Source organism: Anomaloglossus baeobatrachus, chromosome 4 (genome assembly GCF_048569485.1).
Source record: "Anomaloglossus baeobatrachus isolate aAnoBae1 chromosome 4, aAnoBae1.hap1, whole genome shotgun sequence".
NCBI classification, from domain to species: domain Eukaryota; kingdom Metazoa; phylum Chordata; class Amphibia; order Anura; family Aromobatidae; genus Anomaloglossus; species Anomaloglossus baeobatrachus.
Genome location: NC_134356.1, coordinates 36042708 through 36059170, shown reverse-complemented (window position 1 = coordinate 36059170; position 16463 = coordinate 36042708). Strand labels below are relative to the sequence as shown.

Here is a 16463-nt window from a genome sequence, read left to right as displayed (position 1 = left end):
TGAAATAGCAAAAACCCAAATTGTTATAAAGAAAAAAGGTTAACATTAATAGGGGTGCACAAACTTTTTCATATGACTAATATATATATATATATTATATATATATATATATATATATATATATATATATATATATATATATATATATATATATATATATATATAGATATATATATATAGAAATATATATATATAGATATATATATGCACACACACACACACATATATATACATATACATACATACACACATACTTTTTTTTTTTTAAACAATGCAATAAAAACACATCAGTGATATAAAATATGAAAACATAAAAGTCCCACTCATCACCCCTCCCCCCTCCCCCAAAATAAGCAGATTTCAGTCTTGTGACGAAAAGTCAAAAGGTTCAAAGTCTCTCCTGAAGGCCTTGGCCTGGCTTCCCTCCTCGTCCGGGTCCAGTTTACAGGCCTTCCAGTCGGCCCTGGTTGGTATATTCAAGATGGCTTCGCTCGCTAATACTTCCCTGTAATTAAGAGAACCAATAAAATTAGCGACAAGTTTGGCCGCACAGGCTTTCCTTACTTAAAGGGGCCACAGGCCATTTATTAGAAGAGCATCTCTACTTCCCAAATCTACATGATTTTATTATTTTTTACCTTCCAAACTGCAAAGGAAAGTTTTTCTTAATCCTGTGAAAGAGTTTTTCTCCGTTATCCAACTCAACGTAAAAGTACGGGGTCCCGGGCTGGACAATCTAAAAAGGCAAAGCAAAAAAAAAAAAAAAAGTTTAGATGAAGTCACACAGACGTATAAAAGATTTGTTGGGACATACAGATATCAAAAAGTGGAAAAATTTAAACACATCCCTGGATGACCGTCCATACGCAGCCATTCATTTTTATGTTAATACTATATTTCTCCACCAGAGGTCGCCACCAAAATGGAAATGGAAGGCTGCAACCAGGAGGGGGATCATGTCCATACACGAAGAGGCGAAAAGGGTCAGATTCATGGTCGGATATGTCTATGGGTCTTCTGAACTGATCACAATGGCCCTATGAGAAAAGGTGGAGGGGGATGGGAGTTGGGTGGTGAGGGTTGGGAGGGGGCAGGGCAGTGGGGGTTGTGGGGGGGAAAGCAGACATGTTTTTCAGTTGCTCAACAAACCCTTTTTTGGCCATAACCCTCTAATATCACCTAAAGGTAAGATTACGGATAAGGCACTGGTTATTGTGTTGACGGCGTCCGTTTATATTCCTCAGTCATTACTGACCGCGACATTTAAGGGTTTAAGCGGCCGCGATCAGAGTTCCCTCCGATCCCGGCTGCTTATCGTACCTGCTTGATGTCGGTGTGCTCCGGGATCTCCAGCAGCTCGATGTTTTGCTCCTGAGCCTGGACAATAAAGGACTCTTTAATGTCGTCCGTGGTGCAGCAGCTCAACGGCAGGGGAACCACCTGGTAAAGAAATCCAATAGATCAAAAGGGGTTAACTCCGAGAAGTGGAAATCAGGTGTAGCAGTTTTGCCAGGAGAGTCGATTTTCAGCAGTTATGTAATCTAAGAACAGTATGATATAGAGGAAGAGACCCCCGAATCCAGTAATGTGTCACTTACTGGGCTGCGTGCTGAAGTTTTGATAAAATCCCTGTTTTCTCTGCTTTGCTCATAATGCTGAGCTGTGTAACCCCGCCCACACTCCTGATTGGCAGCTTCCTGTTTAAACTGCCAATCAGAGGTGGGGGCGGGGTTACACAGATTAGGTGGACTATCTTGCAGGTGACACCTAGTCCTGCAGTGATAATCTCTTGCTGATAAAACACTGATTGTATCGAAACTACACCAACCTACTGAGTAAGTGGCATATCACTGGAATCAGGGTCTCTGCCCCTACAATACGCTGCTCTCAGATTATACAGTAAAAACCTGCTGACAGATTTCCTTTAAATTGCAAAGATGGTTGTCAAAGCAATTCTGCTCTCTCCCGTGAATTGCTTTGGCAATGTATTTGTAACGTATGGTTAGAGCTGTTTTTCTGATACAAAGCTCCAAATCCTCTGCTCAGGGGTAAAATAAATGCAAAACGTTATTATTGAGGAGGCAGGTCATCACCGGGACGGTCCGTCCCTCAGAGCCGTCATGTCATCATGTCAGGAGAGCCCGACGATACAGACTTAAACTAATGATATGTGATGAAATGTTCGAGCCGACGCAGGAGAGGACCTGGAATCTGGAAGAGACCCCCGAACAAACCGCCCGCTCGGATTATCTATGTGACGTTACCAGACTCCTCCGCAATGTAGACGGACGAGCCTCCGCGGTAGCCTCACAGTCACACACAAACTAATGCCGCACTCCTGTTTGTGTCCACTTTCTTCTAGACAAGAGCAGATTTACATCCCCTTTCCTCGGGAATCCTTTAAAGACACCTACGTCCATCCAGAATGTGTCAATTAGGAAACCAGCGCAGACCACAGCGACAAGTGCGCAGTACATTCAGAAAGGGCGAGATCCACCGTGCTGCATGAGAGAACGGCACGGCCAGCCCGATTGCTCTTTTCGTTTGCAGTCTGTACAGGGTCGCCTCACCTCTCCCCCTCTGCAAGATACAAAGCTGCACAGTGCAAACTCCCCTCTCCTTCTCTCTGCACAGTGGCGGCTCTCCACTCCTTCCCCCCTTCCCTTTGCTGCCTGCACAGCACTGGCTCTCCCTGCATTTGCAGTTGACACAGCGCCAACTCTCCCTATATCCCCTCCCCCATTTTCTGCACAGTGCTGCCTCCCCACTCTCCCTCCCATTGCAGTCCATGCAACACCAGCTCTCCATCCACCCCTCCATCTTCTGCACAGTGCCGCCTCTCCACTCTCCCTTCCTTTGCAGTCCACACAGTGTCAGCTCTCCATCCACCCCTCCATCTTCTGCACAGTGCCACCTCTCCACTCTCCTTCCCTTTGCAGTCCCCACAGTGTCAGCTCTCCCTCCCTCCCCCAACCTTCTGCAAGTGCCACCTTTCCTTCCCTTTGTAGTCCATATAGCACCAGCCCCCCCCCCCCCTTCTGCACAGTGCCACCTCTCCTCTTTCTCGATGGACAGTGCTATCTCCCAAGAAAGGACACTGACAGGAAATGTCATGTACACGCATTCCCACCATCAGCGGACACTTGGATGACGAGAGTATGGCATTTCACAGCGTAGCACAGAATCCTACACACTACATACTAATATATGCGTGTGTATATTATATATATATATATATATATATTATATATACACACACACACACACTAAAAACACACTCTTGTGCATAATATATATGTGCCCAACCCCTTTTATGCAGCCTAGTGTGTGTGTGTCAATTAAAGGGTCACTATGCAATTAGCGGGAGCCACCTATTATTGAGCCGCACGAGGCTGATGTGAACACAGATCCATTCCCCACAGACCAATTAGAAACAGAAATGGTCGTGATGGTCCTACTTATCCGGCTCATACAGATGGGTGCGCCGGTTGCATACACAGCAGACGGGCGGATAATGGTCCAGTGCGAGTGATTACGCTCCGGAGCCACGTCCTGGGGCGCAGAGGTGGTCGGACCGCTCCCCATCATGGCGGGTCACCATAACACCGCGGCTTTTACCTGCAGCTGGAGGTGCTGACTCCTGTAGTTTCTCTCAAACATCACAAATCTCTTCCCCTTGGACTTGTAAAACTTCTTCAGGGAGGCTTTGTATTTCTCACACTCATCGACCACCTCAGAAGAAAGGTCCACCACTGCCTGGTAGTGCCCGATGGGCAAGATGAGAACGTGGTCCGACGTCAGGCCGCCCTTGGCAAGAGCAACGTAGCACTGGAGGGGGGGTAGGGAGAAAAAAAGATAACATGTAGCACCAACATATACCGGAGCGCCGTACATCCAGAGCAGGTTCTCATTAACGAAGACACGCACGGCAATAAACAAGAGTGACGTTGAGGGAAATGTAGCACTCTCTTGAGAATATGCCGCCGGAGCCAGGATGGTGTTATGGAGGATACAATTATCAGCAGATGGGTACAGGGCGAGTGATGACAGCCATGCAAGATACACACGGGGGCCATATTCCCATCAGTCAGACCCCCGAACTTAGCCAAAGGCACTAAACGCCTTCATCAAGGTAGATGGATAGGACTGCAATAAAAAAAAAGGATCCCACCAAAAATAGGACAGGTGCATTGAATGGTACCTACGGTTTAGTTTTGCAATATATATATCACACAGTATATATAGGACTGCAGTAATAAGACCCCACCAAAGATAGGACAGGTGCATTGAATAGTACTTACAGTTTGCAAGTGTATGTGTGTGTATGAGATATATATATATGCACACACATATATATGCACACACATTATATTATATATATATATATATATACACATACACACGCACACGCGCGCGTGTGTATAAAAAAATACAGGGTGGTCTAAATGTAGGTGGACATCATGTGTAATAGATTTATCAAGCATGGTGTAAAGTGAAACTGACTCAGCTGCCCTTAGCAACCAATCAGATTCCACCTTTCATTTTCCAAAGAGCCTGTGAAGCATGAAAAGTGGAATCTGATTGGTTGCTAAGGGCAGCTGAGTCAGTTTCACTTTACACCATGTCTGATAACCTTATTACACACACTGTCCACCCACTTTTGGACCAGTGTGTGTGTGTGATATATATATATATATATATATATATATACACACATATATATATACATACACATATGTATATATATATATACATATACACACACACACACACACACACACACACATATACATATACATACACATACACACACACACACACACACACATACATACATACACACACATATATACATACATACACACACACATATATACATACATACATACACACACACATATACATACATACACACACATATGCACACATATACATACACACACTGTAAAAAAAAAATTATTACATATATGATTTTTTACTTATTTTTTCAGTGTTACGCTTTAATGATCAGACACAACCCTGAGACAAAGGAGAGAGGTGAAGGAGAAGACTTCATCCCAGGATCTGCCGAGGGGGTCACCTGCCATCATAAATCAGGCTTTTAGGACCTTTATTAACAGAACAGATTGGTCTCGGCATCCTCATCTGCCGATACTTACATGTTCCCCGATACTGACCACCAGATGCTTCTCCACTTCGGGACTGGCGAGGCAAAACCAGCAGGGCCCAGTTGGCTGAGCTGTCAGGAGGGAGAGGATGGGGGTTAATAGAGGGGATGACTGCAAGGAGCTGGAGGAGTGTACTGCTCAATACCTGAAAATATGGCCACATTTATTTACAGAAAAAGGTAGTGTCATTATACATGAACGACTTATCCTGCACTGATCCTGAGTTACCTCCTGTATTATACTCCAGAGCTGCACTCACTATTCTGCTGGTGCAGTCACTGTGTACATACATTACTGATCCTGAAGTTCAATACAGGATGTAACTCAGGATCAGTACTGGATATGTAATGTAATGTATGTACACAGGGACTGCACCAGCAGAATAGTGAGTGCAGCTCTGGAGTATAATACAGCATACAACTCCGGATCAGCATAAGAAAACTGAATCTTGGCCACTCACGGGGTTTCCTCGGCTGCTTGGTTTGGTGCCCGGCCTTCCCATCCGAGTGACGTTTCTTTCCTTGCTGCTTATTCAAGTCGAAGAAAAACTGCTGAGCCGGCTCCTCCTGCAGAGGTTTAAGAAACAAAGTAATTAGTGGGCGCCCAAAACAAAGAATATTAGGTAAATGTGTGAGAGCAACAGTAACCTATCAGGTGAAGAGGGAGAATTCTCCTGAATAATCGAATGTGGGGTGACAATGAGCGAGGGAAGGCCAGAGAGGAGTCAGAGCGGGGATTACAAAAATAAATAAGTGCAGCAAACGATCGGGGGACGGCGGTGAACGCAGCGCGGATGCCAGGAGTGCTGCCATCTAGTGGAGGAAGAGGGGAATAGCACAAACACAGCTATATGGAACAGTGCGCCAATTGTGAAGGGAAAACCGCGCAGATACGCAGCGGGAGGGAAGAGGCTGTGAACGACTGATGCTGCGCGAAGCCACCGAGCGGCCTCAGTCTACAAGAAAGTGTAAGAAGACGGCAAAGGGAAGATGAGACGGCGGTGTGCACGGCTATAGGCGGCTCTACATGGAAAACACGACACCAAGATCACACAGGGAAGGCGGAAACACTGATTGGCCACATCACTACACAACCGCGACACGCACAAAAAAATATAATCAAAACCATCTGGATTTTGGATGCGGAGAGCAGAAATCTTAATAGGAAGAGGAGCAATTAAGATGGCTGGTATGGGGGTCCTTCAGGAGCAATTATTAAGAAGGCTGGTATGGGGGTCCTTCAGGAGCAATTATTAAGATGGCTGGTATGGGGGTCCTTCAGGAGCAATTCTTAAAATGGCTGGTATAGGGGTCCTTCAGGAGACCACCGGCTGCCAGTGATCGTATTATGGAAGTCTGTGTGCACACGCACCGGCAATTATGTAATTTACTTCCCAATGTCAGGTTTCACAGTGGAACTTAAATGGTTAAAGTACAGCAATTGGAGTGTGCTCCGGTCGCTGGAGTAAGGCCGGTTTCAGAGCTCCATGTTTTAGGTATGCATGACATCAGTTTTTCACACGGATGTCACACGTACCCATGTTATTCTATGGCGTTACTCACACGGCCATGTTTTCACACGGACCGTGTGGCCCCACATGCACACGGAGACCTGTCCGTTTTATCTCCGTCAGCACGGGTGTCACACGGATCGCACACTGATGTGATCAGTGTGACACGTACCGGAGAAAACACATGTCTGTGAAATAAAAAGATTTTCTATATTCACCTGCGTCCAGCGCGGTGTTCTTCGCCTCTGCTGCCTCCTGCTTCTCACCCCCGCTTCTTATGCTCATAGAATATTTACTGCACTGAGGAGCTGGAAGCCGGAGCAGTGCAGAGGACAGCATGGCCAGTGACCAGTGAGCATTCAGCAAGCAGTGTGTGCAGTGACGTCCAGGACGTCATCCAGTTCCCAATGAACTCTGATGAACCTGTGAAGTCACCGTCGTGACACCCGCTGTAGCGCAGATATCATGGAGGTGTCATCGGGAGGTCATCCGAGTTGATTGGGAACTCAGATGACCTCCTGGATGTCCCTGCACACACACAATGCTCGCTGAATACTCACCTGTCACCGTCGATGGGTTCATACCTTGTTTAGTGACTAGTGATGAGCGAGCATTACCATGCTAGTTATGTAGTTACAGGACCTGAGCATGGTAGTGCCCGCTCATCACTAGTTACGAGTACTGAGCACCCGAGCATGGTAGTGCCCGCTCATCACTAGTTACAAGTACTGAGCACCCGAGCATGGTAGTGCCCGCTCATCACTAGTTACGAGTACCGAGCACCCGAGCATGGCAGTGCCCGCTCATCACTAGTTACGAGTACTGAGCACCCGAGCATGGTAGTGCCCGCTCATCACTAGTTACGAGTACTGAGCACCTGAGCATGGTAGTGCCCGCTCATCACTAGTTACGAGTACAGAGCACCCAAGCATGGTAGTGCTCGCTCATCACTAGTTACCAGTACCGAGCACCCGAGCATGGCAGTGCCCGCTCATCACTAGTTACGAGTACAGAGCACCCGAGCATGGTAGTGCCCGCTCATCACTAGTTACGAGTACTGAGCACCCGAGCATGGTAGTGCCCGCTCATCACTAGTTACGAGTACTGAGCACCCGAGCATGGTAGTGCTCGCTCATTACTAGTTACGAGTACTGAGCACCCTAGCATGGTAGTGCCCGCTCATCACTAGTTACAAGTACTGAGCACCTGAGCATGGTAGTGCCCGCTCATCACTAGTTACGAGTATTGAGCACCCGAGCATGGTAGTGCTCGCTCATTACTAGTTACGAGTACAGAGCACCTGAGCATGGTAGTGCCCGCTCATCACTAGTTACGAGTACTGCACCCGAGCATGGTAGTGGCCACTCATTACTAGTTACGAGTACAGAGCACCCGAGCATGGTAGTGCTCGCTCATCACTAGTTAGGAGTACTGCACCCGAGCATGGTAGTGCTCGCTCATCACCAGTTACGAGTACTGAGCACCCGAGCATGGTAGTGCCCGCTCATCACTAGTTACGAGTACAGAGCACCTGAGCATGGTAGTGCACGCTCATCACTAGTTACGAGTACTGCACCCGAGCATGGTAGTGCCCGCTCATCACTAGTTACGAGTACTGAGCACCCGAGCATGGTAGTGCCCGCTCATCACTATTAGTGACCTATGGCGATAATAAACATCCTAAGTTGTTAACGAATTAACGCTATAGTCACACTTATTTTCCTGCTAATCACATAACCGCTCCTCTCACCTCCTCTGCGGCTTTAGCCCCCAGACTCTTCTTGGCTTCTCTTCCAGATTTCCTATACGGGTTCTCAGTAACGTCGAGTGGTTGCTTCACCAGCTCCGCAGCCTCCATCCGACTGAGCGGCACAATGCTGAACGCATAGATGTACTGCGGCAAGAAAACAAAAACATGGGGGGTGTAAGGTGAGAGATATATATATATATATATATATATATATATATATATATATATATATATATATATATATATATATATATATATATATATATATATATATATATATATATATATATATATATATATATATATATATATATATATATATATATATATATATATATATATATATATATATATATATTTATTTTTTTTTTTCAAGAAGAAAATCCATCTTTTTTTTTTAAACACAACACATTCCTGATCTGACACATAGCCGTGCATTGTGTCATTAACCCTTTCACCTTCCTGAACCGGCCATTTTTTTTTAATTTCCGACCACTGTCACTTTATGATGTGACAACTCTGTAGCTTTTACGGATCCCGGTGATTCCGAGACTGTTTTTTCGTGACATACTGTGCTTCATATTAGTGGTAAATTTAGGATAATGACGTTTGTGTTTATTTGTAAAACAATAGGAAATTTGCCAAAAATGTTGAAAGAAGGGAATTTTGTTTACTTACCGTAAATTCCTTTTCTTCTAGCTCTAATTGGGAGACCCAGACAATTGGGGTGTATAGCTTCTGCCTCCGGAGGCCGCACAAAGTATTACACTCAAAAGTGTTAAGCCCCTCCCCTTCTGCCTATACACCCCCCGTGCTCCCACGGGCTCCTCAGTTTTGGTGCAAAAGCAAGAAGGAGGAAAAAGAATTATAAACTGGTTTAAAGTAACTTCAATCCGAAGGAATATCGGAGAACTGAAACCATTCAACATGAACAACATGTGTACACAAAAAAACAGGGCGGGTGCTGGGTCTCCCAATTAGAGCTAGAAGAAAAGGAATTTACGGTAAGTAAACAAAATTCCCTTCTTCTTTGTCGCTCTATTGGGAGACCCAGACAATTGGGACGTCCAAAAGCAGTCCCTGGGTGGGTAAAATAATACCTCGTAAAAGAGCCGTAAAACGGCCCTTTCCTACAGGTGGGCAACTGCCGCCTGAAGGACTCGTCTACCTAGGCTGGCATCCGCCGAAGCATAGGTATGCACCTGATAGTGCTTCATGAAAGTGTGCAGGCTCGACCAGGTAGCCGCCTGACACACCTGCTGAGCCGTAGCCTGGTGCCTCAAAGCCCAGGACGCGCCCACGGCTCTGGTAGAATGGGCCTTCAGCCCTGAGGGAACCGGAAGCCCAGCCGAACGGTAAGCTTCGATAATTGGCTCCTTGATCCACCGAGCCAGGGTTGATTTGGAAGCCTGTGACCCTTTACGCTGGCCAGCGACAAGGACAAAGAGTGCATCCGAGCGGCGCAGGGGCGCCGTACGAGAAATGTAGAGTCTGAGTGCTCTCACCAAATCTAACAAGTGCAAATCCTTTTCACATTGGTGAACTGGATGAGGATAAAAAGAAGGTGAGGAAATATCCTGATTGAGATGAAAGGAGGATACCACCTTAGGGAGAAAATCCGGAACCGGACGTAGAACCACCTTGTCCTGGTGAACACCAGGAAAGGGGCTTTTCACGACAACGCTGCTAGCTCAGACACTCTCCGAAGAGAAGTGACTGCTACAAGAAGAACCACTTTCTGCGAAAGTCGTGAGAAGGAAATATCTCTCATTGGCTCGAATGGTGGTTTCTGAAGAACCATCAGCACCCTGTTTAGATCCCAGGGTTCTAACGGCCGCTTGTAAGGTGGAACGATGTGACAAACCCCCTGCAGGAACGTGCGTACCTGTGGAAGTCTGGCTAGGCGCTTCTGGAAAAACACAGAGGGCGCCGAGACTTGTCCCTTAAGGGAGCCGAGCGACAAACCCTTTTCCAGTCCAGATTGAAGGAAGGACAGAAAAGTAGGTAATGCAAATGGCCAGGGAGAAAAACCCTGAACAGAGCACCATGACAGAAAAAAATTTTCACGTCCTGTGAAAGATCTTGGCGGACGTTGATTTCCTAGCCTGTCTCATAGTGGCAATGACGTCTTGAGATAACCCTGAAGACGCTAAGGTCCAGGACTCAATGGCCACACAGTCAGGTTGAGGGCCGCAGAATTCAGATGGAAAAACGGCCCTCGAGATAGCAAGTCTGTTCGGTCTGGTAGTGTCCACGGTTGGCCGACCGTGAGATGCCACAGATCCGGGTACCACGACCTCCTTGGCCAGTCTGGAGCGACGAGGATGGCGCGGCGGCAGTTGATCCTGATCTTGCGCAACACTCTGGGCAACAGTGCCAGCGGAGGAAACACATAAGGGAGCTGAAACTGCGACCAATCTTGAACTAAGGCGTCTGCCGCCAGAGCTCTGGGATCTTGAGACCGTGCCATGAACATTGGTATCTTGTTGTTGTTGTGCCGGGACGCCATGAGGTCGACGTCCGGCACCCCCCAGCAGCAACAGATCTCCTGAAACACGTCCGGGTGAAGGGACCATTCCCCTGCGTCCATGCCCTGGCAACTGAGATAATCTGCTTCCCAGTTTTCCACGCCTGGGATGTGAACTGCGGATATGGTGGATGCCGTGGCTTCCACCCACATCAAAATCCGCCGGACTTCCTGGAAGGCTTGTCGGCTGCGTGTGCCGCCTTGGTGGTTGATGTATGCCACCGCTGTGGAATTGTCCGACTGAATTCTGATCTGCTTGCCTTCCAGCCACTGCTGGAACGCTTTCTGGGCAAGATACACTGCCCGTATTTCCAGAACATTGATCTGAAGCGAGGACTCTTGCTGGGTCCACGTACCCTGAGCCCTGTGGTGGAGAAAAACCGCTCCCCACCCTGACAGACTCGCGTCCGCCGTGACTACTTCCCAGGATGGGGGAAGGAAGGATTTCCCCTTCGATAATGAAGTGGGAAGAAGCCACCACCGAAGGGAAGCTTTGGTCGCCTGAGAGAGGGAGACGGTCCTGTCGAGGGACGTCGGCTTCCTGTCCCATTTGCGTAGGATGTCCCATCGAAGGGGACGCAGGTGAAACTGCGCGAAGGGGACTGCCGCCATTGCTGCCACCATCTTCCCCAGGAAGTGCATGAGGCACCTCAAGGGGTGTGACTGGCCTTGAAGGAGAGATTGTACCCCTTTCTGTAGTGACTACTGCTTGAACAGCGGAAGCTTCACTATCGCTGAGAGGGTATGAAGCTCCATGCCAAGATATGTCAGCGAGTGGGCCGGTGTCAGATTTGACTTTGGAAAATTGATGATCCACCCGAAACCCTGGAGAGTCTCCAGGGAAGCGTCGAGGCTGCGTTGGCATGCCTCTTGAGAGGGTGCCTTGAGCAGCCTCCAAGTACGGGATCACCGAGTGACCCTGCGAGTGTAGGAGCACTACTACAGTAGCCATAATCTTGGTAAAAACCCATGGGGCTGTTGCCAGGCTGAACGGCAGTGCCACGAATTGCAGGTGTTCGTTTCCTATGGCGAAGCGCAAGAAGCGCTGGTGCTCTAGAGCAATCGGTACGTGGAGATAAGCATCTTTGATATCGATCGATGCAAGGAAATCTCCTTGGGACATTGAGGCGATGACGGAGCGGAGGGATTCCATCCTGAACCGTCTGGTTTTTACATGTTTGTTGAGCAGTTTCAGGTCCAGGACCCGTCGGAAAGACCCGTCCTCCTTTGGGACCACAAACAAGTTGGAGTAAAAACCGTGGCTCAGTTACTGAAGAGTAACCAGGATCACCACTCCTTCTGCCTTCAGAGTGCGCAGCGCCTGCAGAGGAGCCTCGGCTCGCTAGGGAGGCGGGGATGACCTGAAGAATCGAGTCGGGGGACGAGAGGTGAACTCTATCTTGTAACCGTGAGACAGAATGTCTCTCACCCAGCGGTCTTTTATTTGTGGCAGCCAGGTGTCGCAAAAGCGGGAGAGCCTGCCACCGACCGAGGATGCTACTAGAGGAGGTCGACAGTCATGAGGAAGCCGCTTTGTTCGCGGCGCCTCCGGTGGCCTTTTGAGGACGTGACTTAGACCGCCATGCATCAGAGTTCCTTTGTTCTTTCTGAGACCTTTTGGACGAGGAGAATTGGGACCTGCCCGCGCCCTGAAAGGACCGAAACCTCGACTGCCCTTTCCTCTGTTGGGGTATGTTCTGTTTGGGCTGGGGTAAGGATGTATCCTTTCCCTTGGATTGTTTGATGATTTCATCCAGACGCTCGCCAAACAGCCTGTCGCCAGAAATTGGCAAACTGGTTAAGCGCTTTTTTGGAAGCAGAATCTGCCTTCCATTCCCGTAGCCACAAGGCCCTGCGGAGTACCACCGAACTGGCGGCCGCGACCGCCGTACGGCTCGTAGAGTCCAGGACAGCAATAATAGCGTAAGACGCAATTGCCGAGGTCTGTGTGGTAATGGATGCCACTTGTGGCGCGGCCGTGCATGTGGCTGCTTCAATTTGCGCTTGACCTGCTGAGATATCTTGTAGCGCCCATACGGCTGCGAATGCTGTGGCAAAAGAAGCTCCGATAGCTTCATAGATGGATTTCAACCAGAGCTCCATCTGCCTGTCAGTGGCATCTTTGAGCGAAGCCCCCTCTTCCACTGCAAGTATGGATCTAGCCGCCAGTCTGGAGATTGGAGGGTCCACTTTGGGACACTGAGTCCAACCTTTAACCACGTCAGTGGAAAAAGGATAACGTGTATCCTTAAGGCGCTTAGAAAAAACGCTTATCTGGACAAGCATGATGATTCTGGAGTGCCTCTCTGAAATCAGAGTGGTCTAGAAACATACTCGGTGTATGAGAAGCCGACTCCTCCGCCGGAGGAGCTGAGGGAGAAATATCCAGCATTTGATCGGTGGACGCAATAAGAACGTTCACTATGGCATCCCCGTCTGGAGTATTAAGATTGAGAGCGCCCTCAGGATCAGAATCCTGATCAGCTGTCTCCGCATCATCAACCAGAGATTCCCCCCGCTGAGACCCTGAACAATATGATGTCGAGGGAAATTCTAAGCAAGCCCACTTAGTCGGTCTGGGGCTGGGGTCTAAGTCAGAACCTTCAGCCTGGGATGTATGAGATACCCCGGGAGGACATTGTTGGTCCAACTGAGGGGGGCCAGGGAACAATGATTCAACAGAGTCCCTTTGCTGAGATACCGGCCTGGACTGCAAGGCTTCTAGTATCTTAGCCATAGTCTCAGAGAGTTTTGCAAACTCCGTGTCAACAGGTGGCTCCCCCTGGGCCCCTCTTAGCAGGGGCCCTGGCTGAAGAAGTGTCACAGGGGCCGAACAATGCCCACAATGAGGGTCAATGGAACCTGCCGGCAGCTGGGTCGTATAAGCGACGCAGGCAGCATAATAAGCCTGTGTTTTGGCACCCCTGCCTTTTGTGGGCGCCCTGAGTAACACAATAGGGTATATAGCCAGAATGAACTGTGCTCATACAGTGTAAAATATATACTATAAACAAATAATGTATCAATACACTACAGCACCATGGGGCTAGCACCACAGGTGCTGCTTACCATCCGCCTAAAGCGGTTATGAGGCCACCAGAGACCGTGTCTGGGTCTCCCAGGGTTTGTCCCTCTCTGCAGCGTCGTAGGAGCTGACAGGAAATGGCTGCGGCGTCCTGACGAGAGGAGGGAGCCGTGGGCGTAGCCGAGGTGCTCACACTGTGCACAGTGAGGGGGGTGGAGTATGGAAATCATACTCCGGCCCTCAGTGCTGCTCGTTCCGTGCAGCGTCCCGCCCTTCCCCTGCCTGTCAGGGCTGAGGGCGGGAGAAAGGGAAACTAGGCCGCAAGCAAGCCGGGGACTCGAGTATAAGCGTTGGCCGCCGTAAAAGCGCGGCCGACGCCGAAGTCCCCGGCGAACTACAAGTCCCAGCCGCGCCGCAGTTTCCCATGGCAGCGGCGGTTAGCGCGGTAGCCCCTACATATAAACACACTCAGCGACGCTGAGTGTGTAATGGCACAGTTTAACCCGGTCCACTAGCACACCCAGCAAAGCTGAGGTGTTGCCGTGCGCGGTCCCCACAGGGATACAGAGTACCTTCACGTAGCAGGGCCATGTCCCTGAACGATACCCGGCTCCTATCCAGCAGGCTCCACAGGAGTTGTGGATGAAGCACGGTCTCAGTGCCTGGAGACCGATAGGATCCCACTTCACCCAGAGCCCTGAGGGGGATGGGGAAGGAAAGCAGCATGTGGGCTCCAGCCTCTGTACCCGCAATGGATACCTCAACCTTAACAACACCGCCGACAAGAGAGGGGTGAGAAGGGAGCATGCTGGGGGCCCTATATGGGCCCACTTTTCTTCCAACCGACATAGTCAGCAGCTGCTGCTGACCAATCTGTGGAGCTGTGCTGTGCGTGTCTGACCTCCTTCGCACAAAGCAAAAAACTGAGGAGCCCGTGGGAGCACGGGGGGTGTATAGGCAGAAGGGGAGGGGCTTAACACTTTTAAGTGTAATACTTTGTGCGGCCTCCGGAGGCAGAAGCTATACACCCCAATTGTCTGGGTCTCCCAATAGAGCGACAAAGAAATTTCCCTTAAACTAGTCACTTGTATCACACAAAATGCTTAAATGCTAACATGTAGTCTAAAGGTTAGCAATAAGGACCACATGGAAGGAAATGGGATCAGACCACCCCGGGTTTTGATCACAGCCTATAACTATGGAGGATCATTAATCAGCACAGGAGCTGCAGACACAAAACGGTAGATTTTTATGGTGTTTTTTTTTTTCAAAGCTGCATTTTCTAGGTAGATATAGCCCTCCGAGGAGAGGGGTTCAGCCTACTTTACCTTTTTCTTAGCAGGATTGCCAACACTTGCTAATGCTATAAACCGGCTGACGTGCTGGGCATTTTCTTGTAAGACCACGTGGTTTCTGTATAAAAAGAACAAAAAAAATGACAAATAAATATGCAATAATAAAAAAGGTGGGGGGGAAAAAAAAAAAAGTTGGTTAACAGACCTAACCAATGAGTGCAGACAAACATACTAATGGAGGATGCGTCCTTACCTACCTGTACGGGAGCCGCTCGTAGTTTTCTCCTTGCAGCGCAGAGAAGTGATATCGAGGCTTCAAACTGGAAGCGAGACCGGCGACCGCCGCGGATCCGCAGGTTTTAACGTCTATGTCGATCTGAAAATGGAAAAGAAATCCGTAGTTACTAGTTAACTTGCGCTTTAACCCCTTCACAATATTGCAGCTTTCCGTTTTTACATTTGTTATTTTTATCCTCTCCCAAAAGCCATTACTATTTTATTTCTACATCACCATAACCATATTTAGGGTTTTCTGGGTTTTTTTTTTGGGGGGGGGGGGGGGGTGGGAAGAGTCGTACTTCTGAATGACGGCATCCATTTTATCACGTGATGTATTGGTGAGCAGGAAAAAAATTCCAAAATGTGTTGAATAGCAATAGAAAGAAAAAAAAAAAAAAGTGCAATTCCACAATTCTTTTTTGGGTTTTTTATTTAGCACGTTCACTATAGTAAAATAAATTTGGCAGTATGATTTCCCAGGGCAGTACAAGTTTGTAAAGACCAAATATATATATACATACACAGTGCCAATCTGACTTTGATTACCTATCCTAAGGCTATTTTATTAATATCTGACAACCCCTTTAATTATATATATATAAATAATTGCCTTATTCTGTCTGTCTGTCTCCAAAATTGTGCCCTTACGGTGACACAAAGCGGATTGGCCGCTGGGCTCGCCATGGCCCCGCCCCCACCGCACCGATTGGCCGCTCACCCAGGCTCCGCCCCCACACGGATTGGCCGGCCGCTCGCCCAGGCTCCGCCCCCCACTCGGATTGGCCTCTCGCCCCGGCACCCTGCACGTATTGGCAACTCGGCCACGCCCCGCCCCCCGCACGCATTCCCCGAAGCGACACGGAGCACGACTCCCAGGTGAGTACTGTACCCCCGGGGAGCCCACATCAG

The 16463-nt window shown here is 48.6% G+C and overlaps 1 protein-coding gene across 2 annotated transcripts in view; it reads right to left on the bottom strand.

The window, feature by feature from the left end:
• Positions 1–219: 219 nt before the first annotated feature.
• LOC142301152 (CWF19-like protein 1) overlaps positions 220–16463 on the bottom strand; it is a 50821-nt gene continuing 34577 nt past the window's right edge. For both annotated transcript variants that reach the window (XM_075342179.1, XM_075342180.1), the window contains 9 exons: positions 15533–15651; positions 15309–15393; positions 8429–8572; positions 5629–5734; positions 5160–5239; positions 3619–3828; positions 1321–1440; positions 639–736; positions 220–505 (listed from right to left, as the gene is read on the bottom strand). In XM_075342179.1, coding sequence (XP_075198294.1) covers positions 361–505; positions 639–736; positions 1321–1440; positions 3619–3828; positions 5160–5239; positions 5629–5734; positions 8429–8572; positions 15309–15393; positions 15533–15651 — 1107 coding nt within the window. In that variant the 3' untranslated portion in view covers positions 220–360. The remainder of the gene's footprint in view (positions 506–638; positions 737–1320; positions 1441–3618; positions 3829–5159; positions 5240–5628; positions 5735–8428; positions 8573–15308; positions 15394–15532; positions 15652–16463) is intronic.